Below are 18177 nucleotides of genomic sequence, written 5' to 3'. Positions count from 1 at the left end.
ACCCTCTGCGGAAATATCGCGAGATTTCACTGGGTTGCCATGTTAAGGGAAATCTCCTTGTATCAGGTTGCCTGTCAGGTAGATTTGTCGCATGAAAACTCACCTCATCTCATCTCATTATCTCTAGCCGCTTTATCCTGTTCTACAGGGTCTCAGGCGAGTTGGAGCCTATCCCAGCTGACTACGGGCGAAAGGCGGGGTACACCCTGGACAAGTCGCCAGGTCATCACAGGGCTGACACATAGACACAGACAACCATTCACACTCACATTCACACCTACGCTCAATTTAGAGTCACCAGTTAACCTAACCTGCATGTCTTTGGACTGTGGGGGAAACCGGAGCACCCGGAGGAAACCCATGCGGACACGGGGAGAACATGCAAACTCCACACAGAAAGGCCCTCGCTGGCCCCGGGGCTCGAACCCGGACCTTCTTGCTGTGAGGCGACAGCGCTAACCACTACACCACCGTGCTGCCCGCATGAAAACTTTACGTGGTTATTTTTGTATGCCTCCACCACCTTAAGGTGCAGGAGGCATTATGTTTTCGGGTCGTCCGTCCGTCCCGAAACCGGAATTTCCCCAAACTTTCACCATTTGTGCGCTTTGGGACAAACATGAACTGATTAGCTTTTGAGGTTAAAAGGTCACAGGTCAAGATTACTGTGAGGTCAAATGTCCATCCTCAAACCTTGTGAACGCCATATCTCAAAGGCTAAAGCAAGGAATTTCACCAAACTTTCACCATTTGTGCACTTTGGGACAAACATGAACTGATTAGATTTTGAGATCAAAAGGTCTAAGGTCAAGGTCACTGCGAGGTCAAATGTCTGTCTGAAAACCTTGTGAACACAATATCTCCAAGGCGAATGAATGGAATTTCACTAAACTTTCACCATTTGTGCATTTGGGGACAAACATTAACTGATTAGATTTTGAGGTTAAAAGGTCACAGGTGGCGGCACGGTGGTGTAGTGGTTAGCACTGTCGCCTCACAGCAAGAAGGTCCGGGTTCGAGCCCCGTGGCCGGCGAGGGCCTTTCTGTGCGGAGTTTGCATGTTCTCCCCATGTTCGCGTGGGTTTCCTCCGGGTGCTCCAGTTTCCCCCAAAGACATGCAGGTTAGGTTAACTGGTGACTCTAAATTGACTGTAGGTGTGAGTGTGAATGGTTGTCTGTGTCTATGTGTCAGCCCTGTGATGACCTGGCGACTTGTCCAGGGTGTACCCCGCCTTTCGCCCGTAGTCAGCTGGGATAGGCTCCAGCTTGCCTGCGACCCTGTAGAACAGGATAAAGCGGCTACAGATAATGAGATGAGACAATGGTTACGATGTCAGATGATGCAATTCTTGGTACATCTTGATCGGGAGACTCTACAAGTTTGACCCCAACCAATATTCGTCTGTTCATATCCTTGCGTGCCTTTGTCAATCATGGCTACAGACGGAACATCAAGGAACATGTTATAGGAGTTGTAAAACTAGGCGACAAAATACAAAAAATTCCAACATGCTCGGCTTTTATTCAGGGTGTTGTGGGTCATCCGAGACTTTCTTTCTTTCTCTCGCACTACAAGGCCCATTCATCGTTTCTGACTTGCATATTCAGGCCCGATGCTGGAAATTTGTCAGCAGCAACAAAACTGTGTCAAAATCAGGCTGAATTTGTGTAACATGTTCAAATCCAGTTATGGTTCATCTTAGTTTACGGACAAAAACTAAATTTCTCTTCTGAATTAGGTGTTACTGTAAAAATACTTACATACTGTATTAAAATACGCAAAAGTAAAAACCCACCAACCTGTGATTTATTTATGGATCTGCTGTTAAAAAAAAAAAGAAACTGATCTGAGAATTCAAATGTATATTCTCCTGATCTCAGCATAAGACAAAAAAAAAAAAGTCGTCATAAAAACTGTAAAGCGTAACCTTTACTATCTCTCCCGTGGTATAATTCTTACTGATACAAAACACTGACACTGGAGACTCCTTCCATAAATGTGACATCAGCATCTTACAGAAAATGTGAACATGTCAACAATGAGACATTTTCTTTTTGAAGTAACATTTTCGAATCCATTTATGATTTGTCTTAGTTTATGGACTAAATTTCTTTTCTGAATTAGGTGTTACTATAAAAATGATAGCACACTGTATTAAAATAAGCAAATAAATAAATAAAAACCCACCAACCTGTGATTTATTTATGGATCTGCTGTTATTAGAAAAAAACTGATCTGAGAATTCAAATGTATATTTGTTGCTGTTAATAATAATAAAATCACAAGTGTGTACTGTATATATACACACAAACATTACATACATGATTCCATCAAAAATCTCTTATAAACTTAATAAGCACACTAAAATGTGTCTGATTAGATTTTATTAGGCTCTTTAACATAAAAACATGACCATTTGAGAAATACACAACAAATGTTTGTTATAGTAAAAAAAAAAACCAAAATCCTGGCATTTCATAGGTGATGTGCACACGCTAAGAACGTGAAACTTTGATTTACTGTGCTGACACCCTTCCGTTCCAAAGTAACTTTATTCTCATAATGGTGAATAAGTGCACTTGAAGTTTTCTTTTACTGGGACCATTGATCAAGATGCTCACAAGACAAAACTCATATTGCTTTCTTGCTTCATCCCTTCATTTACCTGCCAGCTATCCTAGTCCATGCGGTAACTTCTGGTAGCTAATCATTTTTTATTGTAATATACACGCACAAGACAACAACCACATAACATTGCTGTCGGGATGTGATACTGAAAAAAACTGGGAGAAAAAAATATCACGGAGTGAAACATTTCAATCCATGATCAATTTAGTCTAGAAGTCAAAGACAGACAGACACTTTGGTTAACGAAGACACTCAGCAGCGTATCCATACAGCGATATAAAATACAAAACATCTAATATCTTAATAATACGTGCAATAGACACAGTCTAATACACTATTTTTGTAGTGAGAGTGTGTGTGTAAAAGTACAAGTGTTTTAAAAAAAAAACGTTCAATGTTACTACAAGTATAAATATTTGTGAATATTTTGAATCTATATTTATAAATGAATAACGTATACATGCACACAAACAGAATCTGTCCAATGTAACATCGCCTCAGAAAAAGTGCAGTTGCATTCCTTTTGTTTGTCTGCTGCATTGCATTGGAAGACATCATCTTTTATGGACACATCGTATGCATACTGTTCTTTACTGGCTCTTCATTGTCTCATCAAAGTGTCTTTTCCCATCCAGATAGAGCATGGACTCTAGAGGAGACAAAAACAGATATTAAAAACATCATTTCGAGTTCTGTGTTAATCCATATAAACAACATCATCACAGAAGGCTTTCAGATTCATAATCCAGAAAGAACTCCTATCTTAATTCATACACTACCGTTCAAAAGTTTGGGGTCACTTTGAAATGTCCTTATTTTTGAAAGAAAAGCACTGTTCTTTTCAATGAAGATCACTTTAAACTAATCAGAAATCCACTCTATACATTGCTAATGTGGTAAATGACTATTCTAGCTGCAAATGTGTGGTTTTTGGTGCAATATCTCCATAGGTGTATAGAGGCCCATTTCCAGCAACTCTCACTCCAGTGTTCTAATGGTACAATGTGTTTGCTCATTGCCTCAGAAGGCTAATGGATGATTAGAAAACCCTTGTACAATCATGTTAGCACAGCTGAAAACAGTTGAGCTCTTTAGAGAAGCTATAAAACTGACTTTCCTTTCAGCAGATTGAGTTTCTGGAGCATCACATTTGTGGGGTCGATTAAATGCTCAAAATGGCCAGAAAAATGTCTTGACTATATTTTCTATTCATTTTACAACTTATGGTGGGAAATAAAAGTGTGACTTTTCATGGAAAACACAAAATTGTCTGGGTGACCCCAAACTTTTGAACGGTAGTGTACATAAGGTTATTCTTGTTATAAGGTTTTGCAGTTGTAAAGTGATGACTTCTTTTCTTGATCTCATTTATTCCATTCATCTTGAATTATTATTACTACAACACACACGGAGAGTGAAAAATAAAGACGCGAGATCTAACCTCCATAACTCTGCGGGACCACAGCTAGAACAGGCTTCTCGACTTGGAAGGTGAAGTGAAAGATGTTGGTGGTGTTGTGCTGCCGGGTCAAAGGGTCGAGCACCTCAGTGTGAACTCTGACCTGGACGTGGTGTCCTTCAGTGTAACACACCTGACGATGACAAAAAAACAAAAACACCAGAGTCTAGACACTTGCAGTTGAAAATCAATTAATAATGCAACTGTTAATAATCTTAAGCACTTTTAGATGTGATCGGATTATCGTTTCTACTGTAACAGCTCATTCACAAGGACTAAAACTAAACACACTTAAATGTGCAGCTTCAAAACAAAGAAAAATGTAGTCGTTGCTAAGGTGAAATTTTTTTGTAAGGATGTTTATTATGGGCCAAAACAAAACAAAACTGTAGCTTCCTGCTGCATAATTTTTCTTTTACTGACTTAAAGAGACAGAAAATAGGGATGCTGATGAGTGAACGACTGTTTATATACCTGCTATAACGGCACGGACAGTGTTTATGGAGGACTGCGGGCTTGTTTATGCGGCCATGTTGCCAGGCGAGCTTTGTGTTTGCCAGCAACTGGCACAAGTGTACGCGAGCGACTGTAAGCCAAATTCAGTAAATATCTACAGATAAACTTGTAGAAGTTACATCTAAAAGAACAATGTCAGAGACCTGTAGTGCTTTTGGATGTAATAACAGACATGAAGATAAGCCTGGTTTAACTTTTCACCGCTTCCTGGCGAACCCAGAAAGACGAGAACAATGGCGAGCGGCAGTTAAACAGGAAGAAAAGCATTCCCATGTGTGTGGAGAACATTTTATACATCAGTTGGTGGGAAAGCTCTGTGCAACATGAAAATGTAGCTCTGGATGCGATATATTTTATGAAACCCCTAATGCTTGGCTCGACTAGCAGCATGTTCGTTATGTACCGGTAATGTAGATTCAGCTCAACACCATAAAATATGCTAGATCTAGGCCCTGGATTGTTTATTACTATTAGAAGGTCATGTTTTAGCTTACCTGTGTCATAATAAGGGATTTTTCTTTATCAGGAATTTCCCATAACATTCTGGCACAAAACCTGCCTTGAAATATTGTACTTTTGTAAGTCTTTAGCATCTCCAGTGTAGGAATCCCAAAAACTAAATAGTTCAGGATGTCGTAGTGTCCTAAATCTGATAGCTGGTTTAACGAACACTTTTCAAGTGGAATAAAAACGTGTGGGTAAATTACCTCTACCTTAATTTAAAAATTTTTTTATCTAATGTAAACTCAAGCACAGCAAAACTCCTCTTCTGCATTTAAGCCATCTGAAGTTGTGAACACACGTACATGGGGGGGGGGGGAGGGAGAGGGAGAGAGAGAGAGAGAGAGAGAGAGAGAGAGAGAGAGCAGTGTGCAGAATAAAAAATAAATACGTGTGTGTAAATTATATGGATCTGTGATGCCTGCATGTTTCAGCTTTTGGATGTAACGCAATCTGCTGGTATAATATAGATTTTTTTTTTTTAAATCATTTCAGAGATTGTACTGACTGCAGTCGTTCTGATTTTCATTAACAACTGTCGCGACTGTTTCTTCGTTTGCCTGGCAATAGAATGGACGCTGCGTGGTAAACAAAAATCTGTGATGTCACTGAAAGGCCCATATAGAGCTCCACACCTTTAAACATAAATATAACCTGTTAGTGTTGGCAAACTTCTGTGGTACAAGAGAAATAAAGCACTTCAGGACGTGCTGCAATTTCAAATTAATCAAGTTTGAAATGGTAATAGTAACTCCACTTCATCTAACCACCCTGTCATTCATTATTTTCCTACAATACCTATAGTATAGGAGTGGTTTGCTTTTTTTATTCTACCTGTGAGGACAGCAGTAGCAGGGAGCCGATCTCCACCGGCTTGCGGAACATGATGTCATCCACTGCCACCAGGACCGGCCGACAACCACTGTGATAAATACAGCGATAGAAACGTCATCAGTAAACACAACACCGATCACTGAGTAAAAGTATGTGAAAAGATCAAAGCAGAGCTGAACCCTACACGAATGTACAGGCATTGGCCCAGCCCAGCTCATACGCCTTTCTCATCAGGAAACCACCAAATATCCGATTGAAGATGTTCCTCTCCTGGATTGCAGACACACAAACACACTAAAATTTCATCCCCCCAAAAAAAGTTACATTTTCATTCACATGGGTGGCTTCTGGCTGACCTGTGGATGGCAAATCACCAAGCCTTTTAACTTCGCGTCCTCCATCCATACAGAGTTGGGGGGAAGGATTCGACCCCGGAAGCTAACAGTTCTATACAGGAGAGGAAAAAAAAAAAAAAAGTCACTCTCATTTTAGTATAAATATGGAGGTGATCATAGAAAATCGAGTGCACTGATTGCTCAAGAGATTCAGACTATTTCTCAATCATCACCTCGAGTGACCCAGCAAAATGGCAGCCAATCGCTTCGTCACCGTAAGTGAGAAAGAATTACAAATTATGAAAGAAAACGCTGCTCCTAAAAGCACTAAAGATGCTACGAAGTTTGGTCTAAAACTATTCAATGGTAAGGTGGGATTATGATTTATTTTATCCATTTCAAACAAAGTATTTTATGTGAGTCGGCACAGATAAGTGACATAAGTGTGCGCCGCGCCTTTATTACATTTACACGCTGCTTTGGAAGTTTGAAAGAAAAATTTTTAATACCATTTTTTCCCCAAATAATCACCTGTGTATTTATACTGAAACAATTATCCGCCTCAGACTCAGTGAAGATCAGTGAATAATAACCTTGACTTTGTCTCAATTATCATACACCGATATTCACTTCACCTTCGATGAATAAGTGTTAAATAAGGTTTTAAGCTATTTATAAGGAAACTGTTTCAGAATTATTGCTTTTGATTCCGAATGATGCTTGTGGCAAAGAACGTACTGCATTCTCGGCCAGGACTCGCTGGTAAAAAGAGTTCTTTTTCATATGTGACAAAACAAACAAAAACAAAGCCATGATCAGGCATAATATAAAAGTAACCATCAAGGCTTCTTTTGGAACAATACAACAGGAACAAGAAGACACAGTCATCTACAGCCCCGCCTAGCAGTATTGGCACCCCTTAATTTTATTCACAACTTTTGTAATATCTCCAGAAATAAATGGAAATGGACACAATTTGCAATACCAAGATCTTTTAATTGAAGGTCCAAAGGAACTGAAAAGTTGTTTTCGTTCAAAATAGGCATTTTAATTTCTAAGACAACAAAAAACAGAAATACAGCAGGTGCAGGAATATTGGCACCCCTCCTTAGTATTTGGTTGCACACCCTTTGGCAGCGATGACGGCCTCCAAACGTTTCCTGTAGCCATCAATGAGCTTCTTGCATTTGCCTTGTGGTATTTTCTCCCACTCTTCCTTCGCTATGCACTCTAGGTCTTGGATATTTGAAGGATTCCTTCTGCCAATGGCAGATTTCAACTCCCCCCAAAGATTCTCAATTGGATTGAGGTCAGGACTCATTGCTGGCCATTTCAAAACAGTCCATTTTTTCTTTTCTAACCATTTGTGTGTGCTTTTAGATGTGTGTTTGGGGTCTTTGTCCTGCTGGAGTACCCAAGATCTTCGCCTCAAACCGAGCTTTCTTACACTGGGCAGGACATTTTGCTCCAAAATCTGTTGATAATCTTCAGATTTCATAATACCTATGACACGGGTAAGGCCTCCAGTCCCAGATGCAGCAAAGCAGCCCCACAGCATTATTGATCCTCCACCATGCTTGACTGTTGGTAGGGTGTTCTTTTCTTTGAATGCTTCATTGCAGCGCCTGTAAACATACTGCCTGTGAGAATTCCCAAAAAGCTCTACTTTTGTCTCATCTGTCCACAGGACATTTTCCCAGAAGGACTGTGGCTTGTCCGGGTTCTCTTTCGCAAACTCCAGACGCTCCTTTTTGTGTCTTTTTTTCAATAATGGGGTCTTCCTTGGCCTCCGCCCATGTAGCCCTGCTGTGTTGAGTGTGTGCCTTATGGTGCTTCTTGAAACAGTTACCCCAGACTGTTCCAGGTGGGCCTGCAGGTCTGTAGATGTTAACTGAGGTGATTCTGCCACCAATCGCACCAACCTTCGACGACTTCTATCATTGATTTTTCTCTTACCCCCACGCCCAGGGAGGTTCTTGACAGTTCCATGCTTCAAATATTTCTTAATAACATTACGCACTGTTGACACAGGGATACCAAGCTCTTTGGAGATGGCTTTATATCCTTTGGAGCTCTTGTGTTTGTCAACAACTGCATTTCTTGTTTCTTCAGACAGCTCTTTTGTCTTCACCATTGTGAAAAAGGGACTGAGTGAAACGGTTGGTTTTTCAAAACACAAATCTCATCATTCATTGGCCATTTCATGTCACATGGGCACAGACAGGTCTTCACAGGTGATTTCCATTTGTAATTTACCATAGGTGAGTCAAATTAGGTTTAGTTAGGTTTTTAGGACACAAAGGGTGCCAATACTAGTGATACAGCAAGATTTACCTTTTTCATTTTTTTTTTCACTCTAATTGCTTATTTTTTTTTTTATTTTGTTGATACTTTGCTCTTTTATATTAACCACGAGCTATCTGTAGAAAAATTCTGCATCACTACATCACTTTTGTTCAGGAGATGCTTAACTTTAAGTACATAAACTTCAAGGGTGCCAATACTACTAGGCGGCACTGTATATCCCCCGCCCTATATACCAACTTTCAAGATATTATTTGTCACATTTTTCAAGTTGTGCTGCAGGAAACCAACCCTTACATTGACCTCAGCAGCCCATAGCATAAACCCACTGGACCTTTGGTCCAGGCGAGCTAAAACTTAAACTTCACATTTCTTAGTAAAAGGCACATATACATTACTTCATCAACACATATACCAACTTTCAAGACCATACCACTCATAGTTTTCAAGTTCTGCTCCGGAAGCAAAACCTACCCCTAAGACTAACCAGAGAGACTCAGTCTGAAATTGTTTCCATGGAAACATGAAAAATTAAAATTTCTCAAATTTCTTAGTATGAAAAGGCACATCTACACCACCTTGTTAACATGTATACCAAGTTCCAAATCCGTATCATGAAGAGTTTTGGATATGTGCTCCGGAAACGAGCATTGCTCTTAGAAATGAAGTCAAAATCTATTTTTTATGTAAAAATTTGAAAAATACTTTTTTTTTCCCAAAAAAAATCCAAAATAGCAAAAAGGCACCAGTTCACATGTTACTTGATATGTTTACAAAAGTTTCATGAAGGTATCTTCAATAGTTTTAAAGATATGGCCTGGAAACGAAAACGTGACCAGATGGACGGACAGATGGAACCTGTCTCTATATCCTCAGCTAAACTTTCTTTGAGCAGGGGATTAAAAAAAAAAAAAAAGACCAGGAATACTGATGATTAATTTATGATTAGTATTTTGATGCGTATGAACAGGATTTAGGAAGTCCTAAAGTCGAGCAAGACTTGTCTTCATGTTTATTGGCTTTTCACTGAGCGCGCGTGTGTATATAAATCCTACTTCGTGTCGAGTGTGTTGAGGAACAGGCTGTGTATGAGCGTCCTCTCCTCCGCTGTAGGAGCCACCTTGAGTAACGAGGCGGTGCTCAACTCCACACGTCTCTTCTTGTTAACTGAAAAGACGATTATATCCGTTCTGAGTGTATTCCATTCAAAACAGACGTATTAATGCAAATGACAAACATTCACACACACACACACACACACACACACACACACACACACACACACACACACACAATAGTCATGTGTGTAATATCAATCACACAGATTAAACTGCTTACTCTCTCCTTGTTGGAAAATCTTCTCTTCCTCAGGGTTCTCCAGTTTCAGAGGGTTTACAAACGCTGCCCTAAAGTTGTAAAGAAGAGAGCAGTTCGTATTATTAATAAACTGTACATGCTAACTGATACGAGATTTAGAACTCAATCAATCATTGCTCGATGCTACACCTTTTATTTTCTGGATCTCGAGCGACCATCACAAACGTAGCATCTAACACTGGAGCGTAAGCGCCGTCATGGAACTGGGGAAACATGAAGGAATAAACACTGACCAGAGCACTTTCTGTGCTGATATGAAAAAGAAAATCAGCTCATGCAACACACACGCACCATACTACACAAACCTCATACCAGCCTTAGCAAGTATCGATTAACTAACCAGCAGAGACTGCACTTTAGATTAGATTTATCATCATCATCATCATCATCATCAGTAATACAGAAATGATAAAGATTGGTGTCGGTGACGTTTGGAGAATTTAAGCTGCCTGTGCGAGTGTACAACTCACACTGTCTCGGTTAACGGTGTGCGACATTTCGCTTGGGCTTACATACCTGCGTCATGTGCATCTTAGCTTCAATCGACGTCTTTCCCACCCACGTCACATGACCCGTGAACTTGATATCACAATCTGGGTAAATTACGTTCCTTCTCATGTCTAGGAATCAATCACAGTAAGATGTGCAAGATGCACATGTACGTATTGGATAATATTACTGCCGTTTTTACACCTTTATGAGTGATTCCACGCTTATGGGTACTGAAATGGGAACATGAACTTATTTTTAAAAATTCACCTAAAACCATTTCTTTTTTTACCATCAGGTCACAAAACATGTAATCTTTAATGAATGATATGTTAAAAGATAACTTTAATTTTCTGAGATGTAATAAAAACATATTTATATGCCAAAGTCAGAACGTAACAGAAGTGTTGTGGACATATAGATTCTCAATTTTAACAATGTAGAATTACTTTTTGAAACATAGGAAGGTGATGTTTTAGCAAATATAATTAATAAACATGTGTAGTAGAATAAACATACACATTCTTTCAATAAGATTAACATGGTATATAGCTAGATTGTAATTAATTTGTAACAGACGCGAGATGGACAATCGTAACAGAAGTAATGGAACAGACATCATTTTGGAACTCATAGGCTTGACTTTGGCATATAAATATGTTTTTATTACATCTCAGAAAATTAAAGTTATCTTTTAACATATCATTCATTAAAGATTACATGTTTTGTGACCCGATGGTAAAAAAAGAAATGGTTTTAGGTGAATTTTTAAAAATAAGTTCATGTCCCCATTTCAGGACCCATAAGCGTGGAATCACTCTTATAAGAACACCGTGTTAAAATAATCGCAGGCGTTTACCGATTTTGTCCACCAGAGCTGTAACGATAGACAGAGGCGATCTCGGAAGCTCTTTATTCCACGTGTGAGAGTAACAGATGAGCACTTTGGGGGGGGAGAAAAAAAAAACAAACAACAATGTATAATGCTGCACAAAAACCTGACAAAGATCTGATTGTATTTTTTTTAATTTGGCTTTGGGTACCTGCTAAACTGTCAAGATCCTCCAAAATCCGACCAAACCTTTTTGGAAAGGGGGGGGGAAGAAAAAAAAAATCAAGAGTGATTTTACAAGAACATTTCATAAACACTAGACAAATTAACATCTTGAAGATATTTTTAAAGTATCCTAAAAGTTTACGAAATGCTAAATTAAAGTGTCTTTACTTACAACAAAATTACTAAATTTAACATTTAAACGTACTTAAAAAAAAAAGTCACTACTACTTTTAAGAATACCAACAAGAGTGCTCAGAGACCACAATATCCCCTGCTGGCAAAATGCGACGGAGTTGAACGAAATTGCAATCCATGACTTGCAAGTGACGTTAAAGCAAAACAGAAACCCGGATGTCGGCCATGTTGGTGGAGATACAAACGTGGGGTTAAGCGACATTCCATACAAAACAGTCACGCGTGCACAACTCTGTTTTTCCACTGCTTTAAGCGTTCTTTTAGCGATCCCATATCTTTGTGCTGTACATGGTTGTGGTCACAACAGTACTCGTGACCGTGGCACATTCCAATTGTTTAGAATTGCGTCCGTGATTCGGAAAGAGGGCGAGGAAACTCTGAGGCTGAGTACGGAGAGGAGACGAGCCCGGCTGAACAAAATCGGCAGGGCTGATCTAACAGACGCTAAAACCAAAACAGCTCGTGTTTGCAGTAATCATTTTCTCTCAGATGAGATTCAAAAGCTTTCTCGATAATATCGTGGAAGAATTTTATTTCCTGTTGCTAGAATTTTGCTATAAAAATGAACGTTCTCTCTTGTCCTGGTTCACTCAGTCGTTGTTATAATTTTAACACGTGTATTACCGTTTCGCTTCTAGGAACGCCAGGAAAATTATACGATAGAAACAATTCAGACTGGGCACCCACTCAGAAAACGGGCTCCGTTTCGTCCAAGGTCGGACTTGATTCTTCAGCCAGATAGAACGTGATATCTGGGTACTCGATGGTCGGTAGAAGCGATTTAACTTCAGAAAAGTCTGACTTTTTTAAATGATATGGGTCAAAACCCACATATCGATCTTCTCTCGAGCGTTCAAATCGTGGTAATACTGAGAAAATTTGGCACTGTTTACAGACACACTTTCAGCGGCTGCCGTCCTAGTTGCTTTGTAGATCCACCATCATGGCAGATCCTCATGACGTAGCACATTTTGATCACGTGGTTGCAAGTCATCTATATGTGTATTACCGACATAAAACAAAGAATCCTATTAAGTTTGGTGAAATTCCTCCACAAATTGTGAGAGGAGTTGATTTCAGAAGAACGTACACCCTCATGAAATTGTCAAAGTACAACTTATTTAATCAAGGGTCAAAACTCTGGGAAAATTTTCACAAACAAAATTAAATCGCAATCGGCGTATTACTGTCAAATAACAAGGCCTTTTACCAAACTTCGAGAAATTTGTCCAAAAACTGTGAGAGGAGTTGATGTCAGAAGGCAAGCACACCTTCATGAAATTGTGGAAGTATAATTGTGTTAATCAAGGGCTGTAAATCTGGTAAAATGTGACCCAATTTAACAAAATTATAATATGCAGATTGCCGACATATAACAAAGAATCCTGTCAAGTTTCATGAAATTCCTCCAAGAATTGTGAGAGGAGTTGATTTCAGAAGGTGAGCACCCTTCCCGGGACAGATGGACATCGCCGCGACATGATCCCCCTTCGGGCCTTTCAGCAAGCGGGGGATAAAAAAGGGTCTTAAAGTTACTAGTAGCTCATCTCATTATCTGTAGCCGCTTTATCCTGTCCTACAGGGTCGCAGGCGAGCTGGAGCCTATCCCAGCTGGCTACGGGCGAAAGGCGGGGTACACCCTGGACAAGTCACCAGGTCATCACAGGGCTGACACACAGACACAGACAACCATTCACACCTACGGTCAATTTAGAGTCACCAGTTAACCTAACCTGCATGTCTTTGGACTGTGGGGGAAACCGGAGCACCCGGAGGAAACCCACACGGACACAACATGCAAACTCCACACAGAAAGGCCCTCGCCGGCCACGGGGCTCAAACCCGGACCTTCTTGCTGTGAGGCGACAGCACTAACCACTACACCACCGTGTCGCCCCAGCTACTAGTATATTTAATGAATTTAAAAAGTTCAGTAAAGGTACTTAAATTCATTACTAAATATAAGGGCTGGTCTTAAAGGTAACTTAAATACATGACTAAATTTAAGGTTTAGATTAAATAAGTCAGAAAAGCACTGAATGACATCAAGGTGTTTTTTTTTTACCTTTCAAATGAATATGGTACAAGTTCTGAGTCAAGCGAGGGAAAAAAAACCCAAAAACAATATGCCGTACTACAATGCTATTACAAGTGAATTTCGACAGGAAATAGTGTCACGTGTACTGTAGATATACTGTAGATAGCGGACAGAGTTAAGGTGACAGAACACTGGAGAACTCTTAGCTCAAGCTGCAAACACTGTTCATGCAGCAGGTACTGAAGTGTTCTGGTGCATCTCTGGTACCTGACGGTGTTGTGGAAGGTGAGGTATTTCTCCCGGAGCGCTGGCTGCGTCCCTAACGGAAGATGCACCTCAATCTCACTCTCCTTCATCGTCTTAGCGGGAAGTTCGTCCTGACTGTTAGCGAGGTGTTTACTCAGGGAGATTCTCTCAGCCAGAGCCTGCTGATGATCGCTGCGTGAAGAAATCATGAAAGAGACACTTAAACTAGACTCCTCAGCTCATTTTAAAATTACATATGCGCTATATGTCCAAAATTACTTTTCACAAAGACGTACTTCCAGTTGGTTGATGCTCCTACGATCTGCCTCAGCCGATTGCGTACTGGATGGAAAAACGTCGAAAGGAAGCAGTTAGTCTACTGAGCGTAAGGCATAACTGTTACACACATCTGCATCAGAAGAGTAGAGTACTCTCATATCGTCCCAGTTAGTATAACAGCTTCGCTTGTCCTATTGATCGCCAATTACGACAAAGAGTTCTGGCAAACCCCCCCCAAAAAAAACACACACTATATGGCCAAAAACTGCATACTGCATTTGAGTTGGAGATAATGGAAGCAGTAATTTCTCTACGCTATGTTACTGCACTATTGGGACGATATGAGAGGACACCGTAGAAGAAAATACCTGAATACAGAACGATCCTTAAATACTGAAACACAGCAGAGAGATATTAAAGGGAAATAATGAGCCAGAGAAACAGGGAAGAAAATAAATCTGTGTGGAAGAAAGATAAAGATGCCCAGAGAGGCCATTTCTGTGTGGGATTATAAATAGATTACAAAGAAGAGAAATGATTATTTAGGAAGCTTCCAGAGTTAATAAAGGCTGATTCGATTTAATTTTACCAACAACACACCATTGGTCACAAGCAAGTGTGCGTTTCCTGTAGGAACACACAGATGTGTCAAAACAGAACAAAACAAAAACACACAATCATGGGATCAATTTGACAAAATCACAGCAATTTACACTCTAAAACAACAGCACTTTCGCATTTCACGCCTCATGAACTGAACGTTTCTGGAAGGAGTCTCAAGTGCCAGTCAGACGTAAAGCTGTAAGTTTACACTTGCATGTTTTTTTCTTTTTTTGTCTTATTAACTTCAAGATATTAAAGAGACTGATGAGGGAATTATTTATAGCTGATAGAACACAAGTGATAACGAGAATTCACATCCTTCATGGACTATGCAACTATAATTGGATAAATATATTTATACTATCCACATTCTCTGTGTATGTGCTCTCCGATTGGCTACTCTACTACTAGGATATCAGCTCATGTACCATGAGGAGAGAAAAACAAAAATGGCGGAGCGTTGCTAAACCAACTGAGGACAAAATAAAAACTCTACTCGAAAACAAACCCCCCAAAAATACAAAGGAATAAAAGTATGTGATGGTAAGAATGTATCTTTATAATTTTTCAAGAATTATCACATTTTTCACAAATTGCTCCTGTCCTTTCGCTGGTTTGTTTACATCCTAAGCGGAAATTATTTTGTCGGACGTTTCGTATAAAAACGTTTTTATTTATTGAATTTGCAAAAAAAGTAACAATGCTCCATTTCTCAAAATCCAGTGAATGTGGATAGAATAAAACAGTTATTCCACTCAATCTCATCGTACATGGCTTGTAGCCAACTCGGTGCTACGTGCCTCATTGGCTATCAGCTCATGTACCGTACGTCTTGATTTCGTGGAATAACTTAAATATAATGTCATTTTTTAAATAAATCACAAATGATAATTGTTGACAAATTGCTGTGGTGTAGGAATAAAACACTAGACCAGGGCTTGACATTAATGGTAGTCTGACTTTCTGGGAAAACCAAACGTTTGGTCCAGACAAGTCAAATCCACATCTGCCTGTCTGACGGGACAAGTTGAATATTTGTTGAAAATCACCATTTCTATAGTAATTATTCAAGAGTTACAACAATAAAAGTTCCAAGAAAACTAGTTCAATCCCCTCAGTGATCGGGCTGTGTTATCATGTACGAAATTCCGGGGAAGCCAAGTACAGCAGGTAGGGGTGTGTGTGTGTGTAAAAGTAACAACTTCGTAATATCTAATTATAGATTATTAGACTTTGAATTCATTGAAATTGGAGAAATGGTGATCAAACACCTTAATAAAATAAATATCTGTGGTGAATCTTCATTTCATTCTGACTTTTTATTGTATTTTTCTTTTGTATGGTTTAGATCAGAATGCAAGCAATCGAAGGAATAGCACACTTATTATGAATGTTGACTTCAACAAATAATTAACCCTGAAACAAGTACCGTAAGTAAAGAGCAGTGTCTCTCCCCAGGGATTTCAAACAGCATCCTGGTAAACTGTCATTTTGAAATAGCATTTTGCTTCTTGAAATAGCGGCAAAATCCACCCTATATGCTTCGTAAATACATTCAAGTCGGTAAACAAGAAGTCGATGTGCGACAGACCTGAAAACGGTATACACGGTACAGAACCCCAAGCTGAAGTTTGGTACCAAATATCAAGCAGTTGTGATTTGTAGTTGCTGAGAAAAGTGTTACGAACAGTTTGTAAATCCACCGTATATGTTTCGCAAAGGGCGGCACATGTAGTGGTTAGCGGTGTCGCCTCACAGCAAGAAGGTCCGGGTTTGAGCCCTGTGGCCGGCGAGGGCCTTCCTGTGCGGAGTTTGCATGTTCTCCCCGTGTCCGCGTGGGTTTCTTCCGGGTGCTCCGGTTTCCCCCACAGTCCAAAGACATGCAGGTTAGGTTAACTGGTGACTCTAAATTGAGCGTAGGTGTGAATGTGAGTGTGAATGGTTGTCTGTGTCTATGTGTCAGCCCTGTGATGACCTGGCGACTTGTCCAGGGTGTACCCTGCCTTTCGCCCATAGTCAGCTGGGATAGGCTCCAGCTTGCCTGCGACCCTGTAGAACAGGATAAAGCGGCTACAGATAATGAGATGTTTCGCAAACACATTCAGTCGGTAAACAGGAAGTCAATGTGCGACAGACCTCAAAATGGTATACACGGTATAGAACCCCAAGCTGAAGTTTGGTACCAAATATCAAGCAGTTGTGATTTGTAGTTGCTGAGAAAAGTGTTATGAAGAGTTCGTAAATCCACGCCATTTGTTTTGTAAATACATTCAGTCAGTAAACAGGAAGTCAATGTGCAACAGGCCTGAAAACGGTACACACGGTACAGAACCCCAAGCTGAAGTTTGGTACCAAGTGGCTATGATTTGTGGTTGCTGAGAAAAAGGGTGTTTCGGACGGACGGATGGACAGAGGAAAACCAGTATCCCCCCCCCCCGAAGTGGAGGTATAATAATTAATGTCGAGCCCTGGAGGATGTGCTGTTAGAGGGAAAGAATGAATTCTGTGGTGGTTACAGTGACACTATTGTTGATTATTTTCCTACAACAGCAGAACACCCACAGAGTGCTGATTCCTTAGTAAACAAATGCATTCAATATCATTAACTTTATCTTGATTACAAAAGTGTGTCAGAGAGAGAGATTGATTGATTGATTTACCTTCAGCCATATCTGGAGCTTTGCCCTGTTGGGAAAAAGCCCTGCATGTCAGAGATGCTACTGACTTCAAAACCCTGAAACAATCAAAAATATTGACAAGAAGAGTGAACTTCAATATAATATCACACAGCAATGCATTCAAGAAGATAAAAACAACACATTTAATAAGAAAAAGAGACTATTTTAAGCTCAGTGCCACACCCACAAAATAAACCCAACTGAACAGGTTAGCTATTAGCTATTAGCAGGTCAGAAAGCTCGAGAATGTGTTCATTATGTCTAGAAAAGCTAATACAGAGAATAAATAATAACTCCAAACTTCTGCAGTTACCTCGGTGAAAACATTTTATTCAATTTTGTTCTTTTTTTTCCTGAAGCAGTTTTAAGATTTGACAAGTCTAACCCTGAACCCTAGTTAAGGTAATACATTCAGTACGGCTGCGTTCTCAACCGCTCCCACTTAAACATGTAGGGCACTACATGTGCCGCACACGATGCCATTACTCTGTGCACTACCTAGTGCGCTTGGATAGTAACTACGCAGGCAATCGAAATTCATCCAAATACAGCAACCAAGCAGTTGGTAGTCCCGCCTCTGCGGAGAAACGATAGGTCAAGCGGTGCGCATCGTCACAGCAACATCAGAATGTGATTG

General features: G+C 40.0%; 1 protein-coding gene across 2 annotated transcripts; it reads right to left on the bottom strand.

Moving 5' to 3' along the window:
- Positions 1-2368: 2368 nt before the first annotated feature.
- Positions 2369-17976, bottom strand: LOC132867085 (acyl-coenzyme A thioesterase 9, mitochondrial-like). 2 transcript variants are annotated; one of them, XM_060899804.1, is made up of 16 exons: positions 17854-17976; positions 17523-17596; positions 14860-14886; positions 14277-14322; positions 14002-14172; positions 11488-11525; positions 11304-11387; positions 10472-10575; positions 10085-10158; positions 9917-9984; positions 9634-9745; positions 6296-6386; positions 6124-6209; positions 5940-6027; positions 4071-4221; positions 2369-3278 (listed from the first exon to the last, which is right to left on the bottom strand). In XM_060899804.1, the coding sequence occupies exons 1-16, from the start codon at positions 17865-17867 to the stop codon at positions 3220-3222; spliced, it is 1287 nt and encodes a 428-aa protein (XP_060755787.1). In that variant the 5' UTR covers positions 17868-17976; the 3' UTR covers positions 2369-3219. The 2 variants fall into 2 exon arrangements, with proteins under 2 accessions (XP_060755787.1, XP_060755788.1); XM_060899805.1 differs by lacking the exon at positions 14860-14886.
- Positions 17977-18177: the final 201 nt, after the last annotated feature.

This window comes from Neoarius graeffei, chromosome 19 (assembly GCF_027579695.1).
Source record: "Neoarius graeffei isolate fNeoGra1 chromosome 19, fNeoGra1.pri, whole genome shotgun sequence".
NCBI lineage: Eukaryota > Metazoa > Chordata > Actinopteri > Siluriformes > Ariidae > Neoarius > Neoarius graeffei.
Note: the sequence above shows the minus strand (reverse complement) of the source record. Positions and strands in the feature narration are given on the sequence as shown.